Source organism: Pseudophryne corroboree, chromosome 5, assembly GCF_028390025.1.
Source record: "Pseudophryne corroboree isolate aPseCor3 chromosome 5, aPseCor3.hap2, whole genome shotgun sequence".
NCBI classification, from domain to species: domain Eukaryota; kingdom Metazoa; phylum Chordata; class Amphibia; order Anura; family Myobatrachidae; genus Pseudophryne; species Pseudophryne corroboree.
Window position 1 is genome coordinate 817,191,964 of NC_086448.1, and position 20,218 is coordinate 817,212,181.

At 47.5% G+C, this 20,218-nt stretch overlaps 1 protein-coding gene across 2 annotated transcripts in view; it reads left to right on the forward strand.

Moving 5' to 3' along the window:
* The window catches only part of NUDCD1 (NudC domain containing 1), a 350,323-nt gene that overhangs the window by 170,277 nt on the left and 159,828 nt on the right, over positions 1 to 20,218 (forward strand). For both annotated transcript variants that reach the window (XM_063924501.1, XM_063924502.1), the window contains one exon: positions 15,422 to 15,629. In XM_063924501.1, the coding sequence (XP_063780571.1) occupies positions 15,422 to 15,629 (208 nt within the window). The remainder of the gene's footprint in view (positions 1 to 15,421; positions 15,630 to 20,218) is intronic.

Genomic DNA, 20,218 nt, shown 5'->3' on the forward strand with positions numbered 1-20,218 from the left:
GTCAGGAAAACTGACTCGCTGTTTATCCTGCATGCACCCAACAAGCTGGGTGCTCCTGCTTCAAAGCAAACTATTGCGCGCTGGATCTGTAACACGATTCAGCAAGCTCATTCTGCGGCAGGATTGCCGCATCCTAAATCAGTAAAAGCCCATTCCACAAGGAAGGTGGGCTCTTCTTGGGCAGCTGCCCGAGGGGTCTCGGCTTTACAGCTTTGCCGAGCTGCTACTTGGTCGGGTTCAAACACATTTGCTAAGTTCTACAAGTTTGATACCCTTGCTGAGGAGGACCTTGCCTTTGCTCATTCGGTGCTGCAGAGTCATCCGCACTCTCCTGCCCGTTTGGGAGCTTTGGTATAATCCCCATGGTCCTTACGGAGTTCCCAGCATCCACTAGGACGTCAGAGAAAATAAGAATTTACTCACCGGTAATTCTATTTCTCGTAGTCCGTAGTGGATGCTGGGCGCCCGTCCCAAGTGCAGACTCTCTGCAATACATGTATATAGTTATTGCTTAACTAAAGGGTTATTGTTATGAGCCATCTGTTACTGAGGCTCAGTTGTTGTTCATACTGTTAACTGGGTATGGTTATCACGAGTTGTACGGTGTGATTGGTGTGGCTGGTATGAGTCTTACCCTGGATTCCAAATCCTTTCCTTGTTGTGTCAGCTCTTCCGGGCACAGTTTCCTTAACTGAGGTCTGGAGGAGGGGCATAGAGGGAGGAGCCAGTGCACACCAGATAGTACCTAAACTTTCTTTAGAGTGCCCAGTCTCCTGCGGAGCCCGTTTATTCCCCATGGTCCTTACGGAGTTCCCAGCATCCACTACGGACTACGAGAAATAGAATTACCGGTGAGTAAATTCTTATTTTTTCATTTAAACATTTACAACCGAAAAGTCAAATAGCGTTTGCACTCTGACCCCCCTTGTGCACGCTCAGTAGAGTGATAAATATCTTGTATGGTTTTGGATATTTATCACCATGGCAGCTGAGTATGACGAGTAAATGTTGCGACTTATATTGTTGTTTTTGTTTTATTTTGTTTGTTCTTGCGAGTTTGTACTTAGGATGTTGAGGAGATAAATATTAATTACCAAGCAAATGTGTGAAAAATTATTTAGCACCACAATTAAAATGGCTTTTAAATAGAATGTGCATTTGCACACATGTTGATGTGCAGAAGCCGCACTGTGTTAGAATTAGGCTGAGAGCCGTAGGTTTGGCTGGCAAAGATCCTCATTAGCAAAAGGTGCGTTTCCCAAAGAGAAGATTAAATGCTAAAGAGACAGCGGAGGTGTAAATAGGATGTGTGAGTTACATGTGTAGTGTTAACGAGGCGGGTGAAGATTTCTTCCTCCAAGATTTAAGTAAATAATTAGTAATAAGCAACACGCTATGAGGACACGCTAACCTTCCAGGAAAACCCTCTTCTAGTCTTATTTGTTCTTACTGTCTCTGTACTGTACAAACGGAGCGATATGTCGACAAGCCCGTTGTACAAGACGTGCCACAAAGACTGTGTTAGAGTAGCTCGTCCTTGTAGATTATTAAATCGGGGTGTCGAGAGAGAGGTGTTTGTTACTGTAACGATTTTACTTTGTGTTATAGTAGCAGGTTACACTGCCCAGAAATCCTTACTTTGCATTTTTTTGTTTTGTGTTTTTGTTTGTTTTTTATAGTTTTGTTTCTTTAGTCTAAAGGTGGGTACACACAGTGAGATTCTGGCTAAACCCCGATACTCACTGTGCGATAGGGACTAGGTCGGCATCGCAAGCAAAGATGACTGTGCTTGCGGTAAGGACTATGGGGGTAATTCCAAGTTGATCGCAGCATGAAATTTTTTAGCAGTTGGGCAAAACCATGTGCACTGCAGGGGAGGCATATATAACATGTGCAGAAAGAGTTAGATTTGGGTGGGTTATTTTATTTCTGTGCAGGGTAAATACTGGCTGCTTTATTTTTACACTGCAAATTAGATTGCAGATTGAACACACCACACCCAAATCTAACTCTCTCTGCACATGTTAAATTTGCCTTCCCTGCAGTGCACATGGTTTTGCCCAACTGCTAAAAAAATTCCTGCTGCGATCAACCTTGTAATCTGCACTAACTTTATTTGCGATTTTGACTATATAGTTAAAAACGCAAAAAAAATCTCACCGTGTGTACACACCTTTAGCGATAAATGAAAGACATCGCTCATTTTGACCCTTCCTGAGTGACGTTGTTTACTTGATCGCCCAGTGTGTGTGCCGCTGCCGCCGAGCAGTTTGCGGCCCTGCGGGTCGTTAATGACCCTCGCTGTCGGCCATGCATGCAGCTCAATTTGGACTGTCGTCCAAAAACTGCATACATGGTCCTGCCGTGGCATGACGTCACTGAGCGCTATCGTTTGCATATCGCTCAGTGTGTACGCACTGCCACCGGCCGCCCTGGCTTGACTTGGCACTGTATATATGTATGAGCCCCCGCCAAAAATTGTACATTGAAGTGGGACAGAAGACCGCCGTCGAGGGGGCGGGGCTTCTTCCTCAGCACTCGCCAGTGCCATGTTTTTTCTCCACAGCACCGCTGAGAGGAAGCTCCCCAGCCTCTCCCCTGCAGATATACGGTAGAGGGTTCACTACGGCTGGCCGGCGGTCGGGCTCCCGGCGACCAGCATACCGGCGCCGGGAGCCCGACCGCCGGCTTACCGACAGCGTGGCGAGCGCAAATGAGCCCCTTGCGGGCTCGCTGCGCTCGCCACGCTACGCGCGCCACACTATTTTATTCTCCCTCTATGGGGGTCGTGGACCCCCACGAGGGAAAATAAGTGTCGGTATGCCGGCTGTCGGGCTCCCGGCACCGGTATACTGAGCACCGGGAGCCCGACCGCCGGCATACAGAAGACCACCCACGGTAGAAGAGGGTAAAAAAGAGAGGGGGGGGCACATACTTAGGCGCAAAAATCAATATAAACAGCAGCTACTGGGTTAACATTAAGTTACTGTGTTATTCCTGGGTTAATAGCGCTGGGGTGTGTGCTGGCATACTCTCTCTCTGTCTCTCCAAAGAGCCTTGTGGGGGAATTGTCTTCAGATGAGCATTCCCTGAGTGTGTGGTGTGTCGGTACGTTTGTGTCGGTACGTTTGTGTCGACATGTCTGAGGTAAAAGGCTCCCCTAAGGAGGAGATGGAGCAAATGGTTGTGTGAGGGGTGTCTCCGTCGACAACGCCGACACCTGTTTGGATATGTGTAATTAAGTGCTAAGGTGAATTTATTGCACACAAGATTAGAGAACAGACAGGAAATCTACCCATGTCTGTCCCTCTGTCGCAGAGACCTTTAGAGTCTCTCAATGCTCACTATCCGAAATAATAGACACTGATATCGACACGGAGTCTGACTCCAGTGTCGACTACGATAATGCAAAGTTACAGCCAAAATGGCAGGAAAGTATTCAATATATGATTATTGCATACTTGCCTACCTGACCCTCTCCATGAGGGAGAAAATGCTCTGTTCCTGGACTTTCCTGGTAATGTATGATTGCCATCACCTGTGGTGAGCTAGTTAATTGATAAGAAAGGTGTTTCACCACAGGTGATGGCAATCATACATTACCAGGAAAGTCCAGGAACAGAGCATTTTCTCCCTCATGGAGAGGGTCAGGTAGGCAAGTATGGATTATTGTAATAAAAGATGATTTGCATATCACTGATGACTCATCTGTCCCTGACACAAGGGTACACATGTTTAAGGGGAGGAAAGCTGAGGTAAATTTCCCTCCTCTCATGATGAAAAAGAGCGGGAATCTCCAGACAAGAGACTGCAGTTTCCCACAAAGAACTCTCAGGGAGTATCCTTTACCTACTAGGGCCAGGATACGATGGGAATCTTCCCCTAGGGTGTCACGTTTGCCCAAAAGGTAACCCTGACTTAACAGCTATCCTCAGGGATCCTGCAGATAGCGTGCACATTCTGGTACACTACTCAGACCGGCGATTGTGTCGGCATGGGTTTATAGCGCTGTAGCAGCGTGGACAGGTACCTTATCAGCAGAGATTGAGACCCTAGTATGTATAGATATAGATATGTATAGATATAGATATATATAGATATATATATTTCTCTGACGTCCTAGTGGATGCTGGGAACTCCGTAAGGACCATGGGGAATAGCGGCTCCGCAGGAGACTGGGCACAACTAAAAGAAAGCTTTTAGACTACCTGGTGTGCACTGGCTCCTCCCACTATGACCCTCCTCCAAGCCTCAGTTAGATTTCTGTGCCCGGCCGAGCTGGATGCACACTAGGGGCTCTCCTGAGCTCCTGGAAAGAAAGTTTATTTTAGGTTTTTTATTTTACAGTGAGACCTGCTGGCAACAGGCTCACTGCATCGAGGGACTAAGGGGAGAAGAAGCGAACCTACCTGCTTGCAGCTAGCTTGGGCTTCTTAGGCTACTGGACACCATTAGCTCCAGAGGGATCGACCGCATGGAACTGGCCTTGGTGTTCGTTCCCGGAGCCGCGCCGCCGTCCCCCTTACTGAGCCAGAAGCAAGAAGAGGTCCGGAAAATCGGCGGCAGAAGACATCGGTCTTCACCAAGGTAGCGCACAGCACTGCAGCTGTGCGCCATTGCTCCTCATGCACACTTCACACTCCGGTCACTGAGGGTGCAGGGCGCTGGGGGGGGGCGCCCTGAGCAGCAATAAAAACACCTTGGCTGGCAAATATATCACAATATATAGCCCCAAAGGCTATATATGTGATAAATACCCCTGCCAGAATCCATAAAAAAGCGGGAGAAAAGTCAGCGAAAAAGGGGCGGAGCTATCTCCCTCAGCACACTGGTGCCATTTTCTCTTCACAGTGCAGCTGGAAGACAGCTCCCCAGGCTCTCCCCTGTAGTTTGCAGGCTCAAAGGGTTAAAAAGAGAGGGGGGGCACTAAATTTAGGCGCAATATTGTATATACAAGCAGCTATTGGGAAAAATTCACTCAATATAGTGTTAATCCCTAAATTATATAGCGCTCTGGTGTGTGCTGGCATACTCTCTCTCTGTCTCCCCAAAGGGCTGTGTGGGGTCCTGTCCTCAGTCAGAGCATTCCCTGTGTGTGTGCAGTGTGTCGGTACGGCTGTGTCGACACGTTTGATGAGGAGGCTTATGTGATGGCAGAGCAGATGCCGATAAATGTGATGTCGCCCCCTGTGGGGCCGACACCAGAGTGGATGGATAGGTGGAAGATATAAACCGACAGTGTCAACTCCTTACATAAAAGGCTGGATGACGTAACAGCTATGGGACAGCCGGCTTCTCAGCCCGCGCCTGCCCAGGCGTTTCAAAGGCCATCAGGGGCTCAAAAACGCCCGCTCCCTCAGATGGCAGACACAGATGTCGACACGAAGTTTGACTCCAGTGTCGACGAGGTTGAGACATATACACAATCCACTAGGAACATCCGTTACATGATCCCGGCAATAAAAAATGTGTTACACATTTCTGACATTAACCCAAGTACCACTAAAAAAAGGGTTTTATGTTTGGGGAGAAAAAGCAGCCAGTGTTTTGTTCCCCCATCAAATGAGTGAATGAAGTGTGAAAAAGCGTGGGTTCCCCCTATAAGAAACTGGTAATTTCTAAAAAGTTACTGATGGCGTACCCTTTCCCGCTAGAGGATAAGTTACGCTGGGAGATATCCCCTAGGGTGGATAAGGCGCTCACACGTTTGTCAAAAAAGGTGGCACTGCCGACTTAGGATACGGCCACTTTGAAGGTACCTGCTGATAAAAAGCAGGAGGCTATCCTGAAGTCTGTATTTACACACTCAGGTACTAGACTGAGACCTGCAGATAGTGCTGCTGCAGCGTGGTCTGTAACCCTGTCAAACAGGGATACTATTTTGCGAACATAAGACGTCGTCTTATATATGAGGGATGCACAGGGGGATATTTTGCCGGCTGGCATCCAGAATTAATGCAATGTCCATTCTGTCAGGAGGGTATTAGAGACCCGACACTGGACAGGTGATGCTGACTTTAAAAGGCACATAGAGCCTTATAAGGGTGAGGAATTGTTTGGGGATGGTCTCTGGGACCTCGTATCCACAGCAACAGCTGGGAAGAAATTTTTTTACCTCAGGTTTCCTCACAGCCTAAGAAAGCACTGTATTATCAGGTACAGTCCTTTCGGCTTCAGAAAAGCAAGCGGGTCAAAGGCGCTTCCTTTCTGCACAGAGACGAGGGAAGAGGGAAAAAGCTGCACCAGTCAGCCAGTTCCCAGAATCAAAATTCTTCCCCCGCTTCCTCTGAGTCCACCGCATGACGCGGGGGCTCCACAGGCGTAGCCAGGTACGGTGGGGGGCCGCCTCAAAAATTTCAGCGATCAGTGGGCTCGCTCACAGGTGGATCCCTGGATCCTTCAAGTAGTATCTGAGGGGTACAAGCTGGAATTCGAGGCGTCTCCCCCCTGCCGTTTCCTCAAATCTGCCTTGCCGACAACTCCCTCAGGCAGGGAGGCTGTGCTAGAGGCAATTCACAAGCTGTATTCCCAGCAGGTGATAGTCAAGGTGCCCCTACTTCAACAAGGACGGGGTTACTATTCCACACTGTTTGTGGTACCGAAACCGGACGGTTCGGTGAGACCCATTTTAAATTTGAAATCCTTGAACACATACATAAAAAAATTCAAGTTCAAGATGGAATCGCTCAGGGCGGTTATTGCAAGCCTGGAGGAGGGGGATTACATGGTATCCCTGGACATCAAGGATGCTTACCTGCATGTCCCCATTTACCATCCTCACCAGGAGTACCTCAGATTTGTGGTACAGGATTGCCATTACCAATTCCAAACACTGCCGTTTGGACTGTCCACGGCACCGAGGGTCTTTACCAAGGTAATGGCAGAAATGATGATACTCCTTCGAAAAAAGGGAGTTTTAATTATCCCGTACTTGGACGATCTCCTTATAAAGGCGAGGTCCAAGGAGCAGTTGTTGGTCGGAGTAGCACTATCTCGGGAAGTGCTACAACAGCACGGATGGATTCTATACATTCCAAAGTCACAGCTGGTTCCGACCACACGCCTACTGTTCCTGGGGATGGTTCTGGACACAGAACAGAAAAAAGTGTTTCTGCCGCAGGAGAAAGCCAAGGAGCTGCCATCTCTAGTCAGAGACCTCCTGAAACCAAAACAGGTATCGGTGCATCACTGCACACGAGTCCTGGGAAAAATGGTAGCTTCTTACGAAGCAAAATTCCATTCGGCAGGTTCCATGCAAGAACCTTTCAGTGGGACCTCTTGGACAAGTGGTCGGGATCGCATCTTCAGATGCATCGGCTGATAACCCTGTCTCCAAGGACCAGGGTATCTCTACTGTGGTGGCTGCAGAGTGCTCATCTTCAAGAGGGCCACAGATTCGGCATACAGGACTGGGTCCTGGTAACCACGGATGCCAGCCTTCGAGGCTGGGGGGCAGTCACACAGGGAAAAAATTTCCAAGGACTTTGGTCAAGTCAGGAGTCGTCCCTACACATAAATATTCTGGAACTGAGGGCCATTTACAATGCCCTAAGTCTGGCAAGGCCTCTGCTTCAAAACCAGCCGGTACTGATCCAATCAGACAACATCACGGCAGTCGCCCTTGTAAACCGACAGGGCGGCACAAGAAGCAGGATGGCGATGGCAGAAGCCACAAGGATTCTCCGATGGGCGGAGAATCACGTCTTAGCACTGTCAGCAGTGTTCATTCCGGGAGTGGACAACTGGGAAGCAGACTTCCTCAGCAGACACGACCTACACCCGGGAGAGTGGGGACTTCATCCAGAAGTCTTCCAACTGTTGGTAAACCGTTGGGAAAGGCCACAGGTGGACATGATGGCGTCCTGCCTAAACAAAAAACTAGATATTACGCCAGGTCAAGGGACCCTCAGGCAATAGCTGTGGACGCTCTAGTGACACCGTGGGTGTACCAGTCGGTTTATGTATTCCATCCTCTGCCTCTCATACCAAAGGTACTGAGAATAATAAGAAAACGAGGAGTAAGAACGATACTCGTGGTTCCGGATGCGCCAAGAAGAGCTTGGTACCCAGAACTTCAAGAAATGATCTCAGAGGACCCATGGCCTCTACCGCTCAGACAGGATCTGCTACAGCAGGGGCCCTGTCTGTTCCAAGACTTACCGCGGCTGTGTTTGACGGCATGGCGGTTGAATTCCGGATCCTAAAGGAAAAAGGCATTCCGGAGGAAGTCATTCCTACGCTGATAAAAGCCAGGAAAGAAGTATCCGCAAACCATTATCACCGTATTTGGCGAAAATATGTTGCGTGGTGTGAGGCCAGGAAGGCCCCAACAGAGGAATTTCAGCTGGGTCGTTTTCTGCACTTCCTACAGTCAGGAGTGACTATGGGCCTAAACTTGGGTTCCATTAAGGTCCAGATTTCGGCTCTGTCGATTTTCTTCAAGAAAGAACTGGCTTCACTGCCTGGAGTTCAGACATTTGTAAAGGGAGTGCTACATAATCAGCCCCCTTTTGTGCCTCCTGTGGCACCTTGGGATCTCAACGTGGTGTTGAGTTTCCTAAAATCACATTGGTTTGAGCCACTTAAAACTGTGGATTTGAAATATCTCACGTGGAAAGTGGTCATGTTATTGGCCTTGGCTTCGGCCAGGCGTGTGTCAGAATTGGCGGCTTTGTCATGTAAAAGCCCTTATCTGATTTTCCATATGGATAGGGCAGAATTGAGGACTCGTCCCCAGTTTTTTCCTAAGGTGGTATCAGCTTTTCACTTAAACCAACCTATTGTAGTGCCTGCGGCTACTAGGGACTTGGAAGATTCCAAGTTACTGGACGTAGTCAGGGCCTTAAAAATGTATATTTCCAGGACGGCTGGAGTCAGGAAAACTGACTCGCTTTTTATCCTGTAGGCACCCAACAAAATAGGTGCTCCTGCTTCTAAGCAGACTATTGCTCGCTGAATTTGTAGCACAATTCAGCTGGAGCATTCGGCGGCTGGATTGCCGCATCCTAAATCAGTAAAAGCCCATTCCACGAGGAAAGTGGGCTCATCTTGGGCGGCTGCCCGAGGGGTCTCGGCTTTACAACTTTGCCGAGCTGCAACTTGGTCAGGGGCAAACACGTTTGCAAAATTCTACAAATTTGATACCCTGGCAGGACCTTGAGTTCTCTCATTCGGTGCTGCAGAGTCATCTGCACTCTCCCGCCCGTTTGGGAGCTTTGGTATAATCCCCATGGTCCTTACGGAGTTCCCAGCATCCACTAGGACGTCAGAGAAAATAAGATTTTACTCACCGGTAAATCTATTTCTCGTAGTCCGTAGTGGATGCTGGGCGCCCATCCCAAGTGCGGATTGTCTGCAATACTTGTATGTAGTTATTGCCTAACTAAGGGTTATTGTTGAGCCATCTGTTGAGAGGCTCAGTTGTTATCATACTGTTAACTGGGTATAGTATCACAAGTTATACGGTGTGATTGGTGTGGCTGGTATGAGTCTTACCCGGGATTCAAAATCCTTCCTTATTGTGTCAGCTCTTCCGGGCACAGTATCCTAACTGAGGCTTGGAGGAGGGTCATAGTGGGAGGAGCCAGTGCACACCAGGTAGTCTAAAAGCTTTCTTTTAGTTGTGCCCAGTCTCCTGCGGAGCCGCTATTCCCCATGGTCCTTACGGAGTTCCCAGCATCCACTACGGACTACGAGAAATAGATTTACCGGTGAGTAAAATCTTATTATATATATATAGATATATATATATTAAAGATGCTGTCTTAAGATAGATATATATATATATATATATATATATATATAAAAACATGCCCAAAGAGGGTTCTAGAGTCAACGCTATGTCGATTTCTGCTTGACGTGTCCTGTAGAATATGCAATGGACAGGTGATGCCGACCTAAGAGGCATATAGAAGGCTGAGGATTGTGTGGAGAAGGGATCTAGGACCTGGTCTCCACAGCTATAGCTGGCAATTCTGATCTTTTGCTTTATATTCCTGCACAGCCTAGGAAAGCATGACATTATCAAATGCAGCCTTTCGATCACAAAGAAACAAGAAAGTCCGAGGTGCGTCCTTTCTTGCCAGGGGCAGAGGAAAGAAGCTGCACAACACAGCTAGTTCGCAGGAACAGAAGTCCTCCCCGGCCTCTACAAAATCCACAGGCGGAGCTAGGCCCGGTGGGGGCACGTCTTCGTAATTTCAGCCACAAGTGGGTTCACTCCCTGTTGGATCCCTGGGCAATAGATATTGTGTCTCAGGGATATAAGCTGGACTTTGAGGAGATGCCCCCTCACCGACGGCCTTGCCGGCTTCCCCCCACGAGAGGGAAATAGTGTTAACTGCAATTCACAAATTGTATCTTCAACAGGTGGTGGTCAAGGTTCCCCTCCTTCAACAAGGAGGGGGTTATTATTCGACCATGTTGTAGTCCCGAACCCGGACGGTTCGGTCAGACCCATATTGAATTTAAAATCCCTGAACATATACCTGAAAGGGTTCAAGTTCAAGATGGAATCGCTAAGAGCGGTCATCGCAAGCCTGAAAGGGGGAGATTTTATGGTGTCTCTGGACATAAAGGAGGCATACCTTCATGTCCCCATTTATCCACCTCATCAGGCGTACCTCACATTTGCGGTACAGGATTGTCATTACCAATTTCAGACGTTGCCGTTTGGTCTCTCCACGGCCCCGAGAATCTTCACCAAGGTAATGGCGGAAATGATGGTGCTCCTGCGGAAGCAAGGTGTCACAATTATACTGTACTTGGACGATCTCCTCATAAAAGCGAGATCAAGAGAGCAGTTGCTGAACAACGTATCACTTTCTCTGGAAGTGTAACGGCAACACGGCTGGATTCTAAATATTCCAAAGTCGCAGTTGGTTCCTACGACTCATCTGCCTTTCCTAGGCATGATTCTAGACAGACCAGAAAAGGGTTTATCTCCCGATAGAGAGAGCTCAGGAGCTCATGACACTGGTCAGGAACCTATTAAAACCAAAACAGGTGTCAGTGCATCACTGCACTCGAGTCTTGGGAAGGATGGTGGCATCATACGAGGCCATTCCCTTCGGCAGGTTCCATGCGAGAACCTTTCAATGGGACTTACTGGACAAGTTGTCCGGATCACATCTTCAGATGCATCGGTTAATCACCCTATCCCCCAGGGCCAGGGTGTCTCTCCTGTGGTGGCTGCAGAGTGCTCACCTTCTCGAGGGCCGCAGATTCGGCATTCAGGACTGGGTCCTGGTGACCACGGATGCAAGCCTCCGAGGGTGGGGAGCAGTCACACAGGGAAGAAATTTCCAAGGTCTGTGGTCAAGTCAGGAGACTTGCCTTCACATCAACATCCTGGAACTAAGGGCCGTATACAACGCCCTACGTCAAGCGGAGAACCTGCTTCGCGACCAACCGGTTCTGATTCAGTCAGAAGCCACCACAATTCTTCGCTGGGCGGAGAATCACGTAAGCGCACTGTCAGCAGTGTTCATCCCGGGAGTGGACAACTGGGAAGCAGACTTCCTCGGCAGGCACGACCTCCACCCGGGGGAGTGGGGACTTCATCAAGAAGTCTTCACGCAGATTGCGAGTCGGTGGGAACTGCCACAGGTGGACATGATGGCATCCCGCCTCAACAAAAAGCTACAGAGGTATTGCGCCAGGTCATGAGACCCTCAGGCGATAGCTGTGGACGTACTGGTGACACCGTGGGTGTTCCAGTCGGTCTATGTATTTTCTACTCTTCCTCTCATACCCATAAGAAAAAGAGGAGTGAGAACAATGCTCATTGTTCCGGATTGGCCAAGAAGGACTTGGTATCCAGATCTGCAAGAAATGCTCACAGAGGACCCGTGGCCTCTTCCTCTAAGACAGGATTTGTTGCAACAAGGGCCCTGTCTGTTCCAAGACTTACCGCGGCTGCGTTTGACGGCATGGCGGTTGAACGCCGGATCCTAGCGGAAAAAGGCATTCCAGATGAGGTCATTCCTACGCTGATAAAGGCTAGGAAGGCCGTGACAGCTCAACATTATCACCATATATGGCGAAAATATGTTGCTTGGTGTGAGGCCAGGAATGCCCCTACGGAGGAATTCCAGCTGGGCCGTTTCCTTCACTTCCTACAGTCAGGAGTGACTTTGGGCCTAAAATTGGGTTCCATTAAGGTCCAGATTTCGGCCCTATCCATTTTCTTTCAAAAAGAGCTGGCTTCTCTACCTGAAGTTCAGACGTTTGTGAAGGGAGTGCTGCGTATTCAGCCCCCTTTTGTGCCCCCGGTGGCACCTTGGGATCTTAACGTGGTGTGGAGTTTCCTGAAATCCCACTGGTTTGAACCACTCAAAACGGTGGGATTGAAATATTTCACGTGGAAGGTGGTCATGCTACTAGCATTGGCTTCGGCTAAGCGTGTGTCAGAATTAGCGGCTTTGTCACATAAAAGCCCCTATCTGGTTTTCCATGCGGATAGAGCAGAATTGCGGACCCGTCCACAATTTCTGCCAAAAGTGGTTTCATCCTTTCATATAAACCAACCTATTGTGGTGCTTGTGGCTACTACTGACTTGGAGGATTCCGAGTTACTTGATGTGGTCAGGGCTTTGAAGGTTCATGTAGCCAGAACGGCTAGGGTCAGGAAAACAGAATCTTTATTTATCCTGTATGCTTCCAACAAGCTTGGTGCTCCTGCTTCAAAGCAAACTATTGCTCGCTGGATCTGTAATACGATTCAGCAGGCTCATTCTGCGGCTGGATTGCCGCTGCCAAAATCAGTTAAGGCCCATTCCACTAGGAAGGTGGGCTCTTCTTGGGCGGCTGCCCGAGGGGTCTCGGCATTACAGCTGTGCCGAGCGGCTACTTGGTCAGGTTCAAACACTTTTGCAAAGTTCTACAAGTTTGATACCCTGGCTGAGGAGGACCTTGTGTTTGCTCATTCGGTGCTGCAGAGTCATCCGCACTCTCCCGCCCGTTTGGGAGCTTTGGTATAATCCCCATGGTCCTTACGGAGTCCCTAGCATCCACTAGGACGTTAGAGAAAATAAGATTTTACTTACCGGTAAATCTATTTCTCGTAGTCCGTAGTGGATGCTGGGCGCCCGTCCCAAGTGCGGACTAATTCTGCAATACTTGTATATAGTTATTGCTGCAATAAGGGCTATGTTATTGTTGCATCAGGGTTGAACTGATGCTCTGTTGTTGTTCATACTGTTGACTGGGTAAGCTTATCACAAGTTATACGGTGTGATTGGTGTGGCTGGTATGAGTCTTGCCCTGGATTTCCAAAATCCTTTCCTTGTACTGTCAGCTCTTCCGGGCACAGTTTCTCTAACTGAGGTCTGGAGGAGGGACATAGAGGGAGGAGCCAGAGCACACCAGAATCTAAATTCTTTCTTAAAGTGCCCATGTCTCCTTCGGAGCCTGTCTATTCCCCATGGTCCTTACGGAGTCCCCAGCATCCACTACGGACTACGAGAAATAGATTTACCGGTAAGTAAAATCTTATATTTTTATTTCGGCATTTTCCATATTTGGGATTTTTTTCATGCATAATGAGAATCTTGGGGATGAGACCAAACTGTAAACACAAAATGCATTTACGTATGTCTTCTATGCACCTTATACACATAGCCTGAGTGTAATTGTATACAATATTTGTAATAATTTTGTGCATGAAGCCAAGTTTTTGTACATTGAACCGTCAGAAAGCAAAGGGGTCACTTACTCCAAAAATGTAGGATTGCGGGTATAGGAGACTCCGCCTGTAGCTTGTAACACTTGTGTAAGTGTGCCCGCAATCACAGGACCTGCACACACTCACATAAGTCACTGCTGAAGCTTATGATTTATGGTCCTAATTCAGACCTGATCATAGAGGTGTTAAATTTATAACATCTACGATCAGTAACACAGCTTCCTGTGCGCTGGCTGGGAGCTACTCATCGCTGTGATGGTCGCAGCGGCTGCATGTGACGTCATGCAGCCGCCGCCCCCCGCACGTCCGGGCACGCCTGCGTTGCCCGGACCGCGCCCCCTAACCGGCGGCTAAACGCTGCCGGCCTGCCCCCTCCCACCCAGTGACCGTGACAGGCAGAGGCGATCGCAGGGCTGAGACGGCCGTCTATCTGGCATGCTCCGGCGCAGTTCAGACCTGATCGGCTGCTGTGCGAAAACGCACAGCACTGCTCAGATCTGAAATAGGCCCTAGGTTCCGTACAACAGACACATAAGCTTGCAGACTGATTCAGCTAAAAGACAATTAACCTACAAGTGTGTTTTGGTTTATATCTGGTGAAGACTTGTGATTCTTGAAACCCCTGCAAACCTCATAAGACCTGGGGCATCCAACATGCTGCCCTCCAGCTGCTGTGAAACTACACATCCCAGCATGATCCGACGCAGTTTTAGCATGCCCTGATTGCAAAACTGTGGCAGGGCATGCTGGGATTTGTAGTTCCACACCAGCTGTTTGGATCCAGTTTCACGCCATTGGATTCCAAAGCCTCACCGTGAGCGTCTGTGATTCATATCAATTAGGATCAGCACGGCTTTAATAAATGATATACCGTATGTAGTCAGCGTTCCAGGTTATTTCTCTGTCTGCAATACTGAAAGCGAAGATTTAGGTGGGCTGATGAGACACTGTGGCTTTGACAGGAAAACCAGGTGTATAGTTTTGTAAAGAATTGATAGTTGTCCCGTGGAGGCTTCGGTCACCGTATTCCAATTGGTTTCTCGCACAGTAATAAATGCACGTGCAAAAGTTATACCGACACAAAACGGTAGTTCCCCATGTTCCCAGCACACGTATGTGTAAGAGCCGGGACTCTGCAGGGAGAGAAGCGTTCTACGCTGATGCAGTAGGAACACATTACATTATTTGAGAGTTCTATTGACTTCACAATTTTCACATCCAGAAGTGATTTCCAGGCTCCGCACTGGTGTTATATGAAACTCTCTCCCTTTCTGCGTACAGCAATCTACTGCTCTGCTTTCTTGGTGTGACAGATACACAGTGTCCGGATTTTATGTAATATTATGATTGATTGACTCACCTGATAATACGTTACACACTCGATGAGGTTTATAATATTTGTTATTTATATTATCCGACAATGCTGGATTTTTTTTCAATAGAATAAATTCTGTCTGTTGGGGTCTTGATCCTGATTCGTATTCAAGTGTGGTCATCCTGGGGTCTTTTTTTTTTCCTGTGGTAGTGATAAAATGTCTTTTATGACCATCTGAAGCTATTCAGGTGCCCCAAGAGTAGAGATTTCCCTGGCCACGGTGCCACGTACACTGTAATAAACTCTGCAACAGATAATATAGAAGCTTACAGAGATTCTGACTGGTCCTGTAGAAAATGCAGAATTTGGTTGTAGATCGCTTTCAGATGTTTGTGTCTTTTAACACGTGGTCTCTTCTGCAGGACCCCTGTATGTCTGGCAACAAACAGCCGAGGATGTGACCATGACATTCCGCCTCCCGGATGGCACAACCAAAGAGGACGTCAAGGTCCAGTTTTCCCCATATAACCTCAGCATTTCATTGAAGGAACAAGACTCCTTTCTAAAAGGCCAGCTCTACTCACTGATTGATCCGGAAAGCAGCATCTGGACTGTAAAAGATGAACGGAGGTAAGATTCTCCCATTCCACTGATGTCCAATGTATCCAGAAAATACCAAAATTCAGGTCAGGTGGACCAACCCTACTTCTGCATATACCGGGTTACTGTGATCACTGGTCCTGTATATGTCTGATGTATTACATACACTGCACTATGTATGGCTGCTCCTACTGCTGCATATACCGGGTTACTGTGATCACTGGTCCTGTATATGTCTGATGTATTACATACACTGCACTATGTATGGCTGCTCCTACTGCTGCATATACCGGGTTACTGTGATCACTGGTCCTGTATATGTCTGATGTATTATATACACTGCACTATGTATGGCTGGCACTACTGCTACATATACCAGGTTACTGTGATCACTGGTCCTGTATATGTCTGATGTATTATACACACTGCACTATGTATGGCTGGCACTACTGCCGCATATACCGGGTTACTGTGATCACTGGCCCTGTATATGTCTGATGTATTACATACACTGCACTATGTATGGCTGCTCCTACTGCTGCATATACCGGGTTACTGTGATCACTGGTCCTGTATATGTCTGATGTATTATATACACTGCACTATGTATGGCTGGCACTACTGCTACATATACCAGGTTACTGTGATCACTGGTCCTGTATATGTCTGATGTATTATACACACTGCACTATGTATGACTGGCACTACTGCCGCATATACCGGGTTACTGTGATCACTGGTCCTGTATATGTCTGATGTATTACATACACTGCACTATGTATGGCTGCTCCTACTGCTGCATATACCGGGTTACTGTGATCACTGGTCCTGTATATGTCTGATGTATTACATACACTGCACTATGTATGGCTGGCACTACTGCCGCATATACCGGGTTACTGTGATCACTGGTCCTGTATATCTCTGATGTATTACACACACTGCACTATGTATGGCTGGCACTACTGCCGCATATACCGGGTTACTGTGATCACTGGTCCTGTATATGTCTGATGTATTACATACACTGCACTATGTATGGCTGGCACTACTGCCGCATATACCGGGTTACTGTGATCACTGGTCCTGTATATGTCTGATGTATTACATACACTGCACTATGTATGGCTGGCACTACTGCCGCATATACCGGGTTACTGTGATCACTGGTCCTGTATATGTCTGATGTATTACATACACTGCACTATGTATGGCTGGCACTACTGCCGCATATACCGGGTTACTGTGATCACTGGTCCTGTATATGTCTGATGTATTACATACACTGCACTATGTATGGCTGGCACTACTGCCGCATATACCGGGTTACTGTGATCACTGGTCCTGTATATGTCTGATGTATTACATACACTGCACTATGTATGGCTGACACTACTGCCGCATATACCGGGTTACTGTGATCACTGGTCCTGTATATGTCTGATGTATTACATACACTGCACTATGTATGGCTGGCCCTACTGCCTCATATACCGGGTTACTGTGATCACTGGCCCTGTATATGTCTGATGTATTACATACACTGCACTATGTATGGCTGGTCCTACTGCCGCATATACCGGGTTACTGTGATCACTGGTCCTGTATATGTCTGATGTATTATATACACTGCACTATGTATGGCTGCTCCTACTGCTGCATATACCGGGTTACTGTGATCACTGGTCCTGTATATGTCTGATGTATTATATACACTGCACTATGTATGGCTGTCACTACTGCCGCATATACCGGGTTACTGTGATCACTGGTCCTGTATATGTCTGATGTATTATATACACTGCACTATGTATGGCTGTCACTACTGCCGCATATACCGGGTTACTGTGATCACTGGTCCTGTATATGTCTGATGTATTACACACACTGCACTATGTATGGCTGGCACTACTGCCACATATACCGGGTTACTTTGATCACTGGCCCTGTATATGTCTGATGTATTACATACACTGCACTATGTATGGCTGGCACTACTGCCACATATACCAGGTTACTTTGATCACTGGCCCTGTATATGTCTGATGTATTACACACACTGCACTATGTATGGCTGGTCCTACTGCCACATATACCGGGTTACTTTGATCACTGGCCCTGTATATGTCTGATGTATTACATACACTGCACTATGTATGGCTGGCACTACTGCCACATATACCAGGTTACTGTGATCGCTGGTCCTGTATATGTCTGATGTATTATATACACTGTACTATGTATGGCTGGTCCTACTGCCGCATATACCGGGTTACTGTGATCACTGGCCCTGTATATGTCTGATGTATTACATACACTGCACTATGTATGGCTGGCACTACTGCCGCATATACCGGGTTACTGTGGTCACTGGTCCTGTATATGTCTGATGTATTACATACACTGCACTATGTATGGCTGCTGTACTGCCGCATATACTGGGTTACTGTGATCACTGGCCCTGTATATGTCTGATGTATTACATACACTGCACTATGTATGGCTGGCACTACTGCCACATATACCAGGTTACTGTGATCGCTGGTCCTGTATATGTCTGATGTATTATATACACTGTACTATGTATGGCTGGTCCTATTGCCGCATATACCGGGTTACTGTTATCACTGGCCCTGTATATGTCTGATGTATTACATACACTGCACTATGTATGGCTGGCACTACTGCCGCATATACCGGGTTACTGTGATCACTGGCCCTGTATATGTCTGATGTATTACATACACTGCACTATGTATGGCTGGCACTACTGCCACATATACCGGGTTACTGTGGTCACTGGTCCTGTATATGTCTGATGTATTACATACACTGCACTATGTATGGCTGGCACTACTGCCGCATATACCGGGTTACTGTGATCACTGGCCCTGTATATGTCTGATGTATTACATACACTGCACTATGTATGGCTGGCACTACTGCCGCATATACCGGGTTACTGTGATCACTGGCCCTGTATATGTCTGATGTATTACATACACTGCACTATGTATGGCTGACACTACTGCCGCATATACCGGGTTACTGTGATCACTGGTCCTGTATATATCTGATGTATTACATACACTGCACTATGTATGGCTGCACTACTGCTACATATACCGGGTTACTGTGATCACTGGCCTGTATATGTCTGATGTATTACATACACTGCACTATGTATGGCTGGCACTACTGCCGCATATACCGGGTTACTGTGATCACTGGTCCTGTATATGTCTGATGTATTACATACACTGCACTATGTATGGCTGACACTACTGCCGCATATACCGGGTTACTGTGATCACTGGTCCTGTATATATCTGATGTATTACATACACTGCACTATGTATGGCTGCACTACTGCTACATATACCGGGTTACTGTGATCACTGGCCTGTATATGTCTGATGTATTACACACACTGCACTATGTATGGCTGGCCCTACTGCTACATATACCGGATTACTGTGATCACTGGTCCTGTATATGTCTGATGTATTATACACACTGCACTATGTATGGCTGGTCCTACTGCCACATATACCGGGTTACTGTGATCGCTGGTCCTGTATATGTCTGATGTATTACATACACTGCACTATGTATGGCTGGCCCTACTGCCGCATATACCGGGTTACTGTGATCACTGGCCCTGTATATGTCTGATGTATTACATACACTGCACTATGTATGGCTGGCCCTACTGCCGCATATACCGGGTTACTGTGATCACTGGTCCTGTATATATCTGATGTATTACATACACTGCACTATGTATGGCTGGTCCTACTGCCGCATATACCGGGTTACTGTGATCACTGGCCCTGTATATGTCTGATGTATTACATACACTGCACTATGTATGGCTGGCCCTACTGCCGCATATACCGGGTTACTGTGATCACTGGCCCTGTATATGTCTGATGTATTACATACACTGCACTATGTATGGCTGGCCCTACTGCCGCATATACCGGGTTACTGTGATCACTGGTCCTGTATATATCTGATGTATTACATACACTGCACTATGTATGGCTGGTCCTACTGCCGCATATACCGGGTTACTGTGATCACTGGCCCTGTATATGTCTGATGTATTACATACACTGCACTATGTATGGCTGGCCCTACTGCCGCATATACCGGGTTACTGTGATCACTGGTCCTGTATATGTCTGATGTATTACATACACTGCACTATGTATGGCTGGCACTACTGCCGCATATACCGGGTTACTGTGATCACTGGCCCTGTATATGTCTGATGTATTACATACACTGCACTATGTATGGCTGCTCCTACTGCCGCATATACCGGGTTACTGTGATCACTGGTCCTGTATATGTCTGATGTATTACATACACTGCACTATGTATGGCTGGCACTACTGCCGCATATACCGGGTTACTGTGATCACTGGCCCTGTATATGTCTGATGTATTACATACACTGCACTATGTATGGCTGGCACTACTGCCGCATATACCGGGTTACTGTGATCACTGGTCCTGTATATGTCTGATGTATTACACACACTGCACTATGTATGGCTGGCACTACTGCCACATATACCGGGTTACTGTGATCACTGGTCCTGTATATGTCT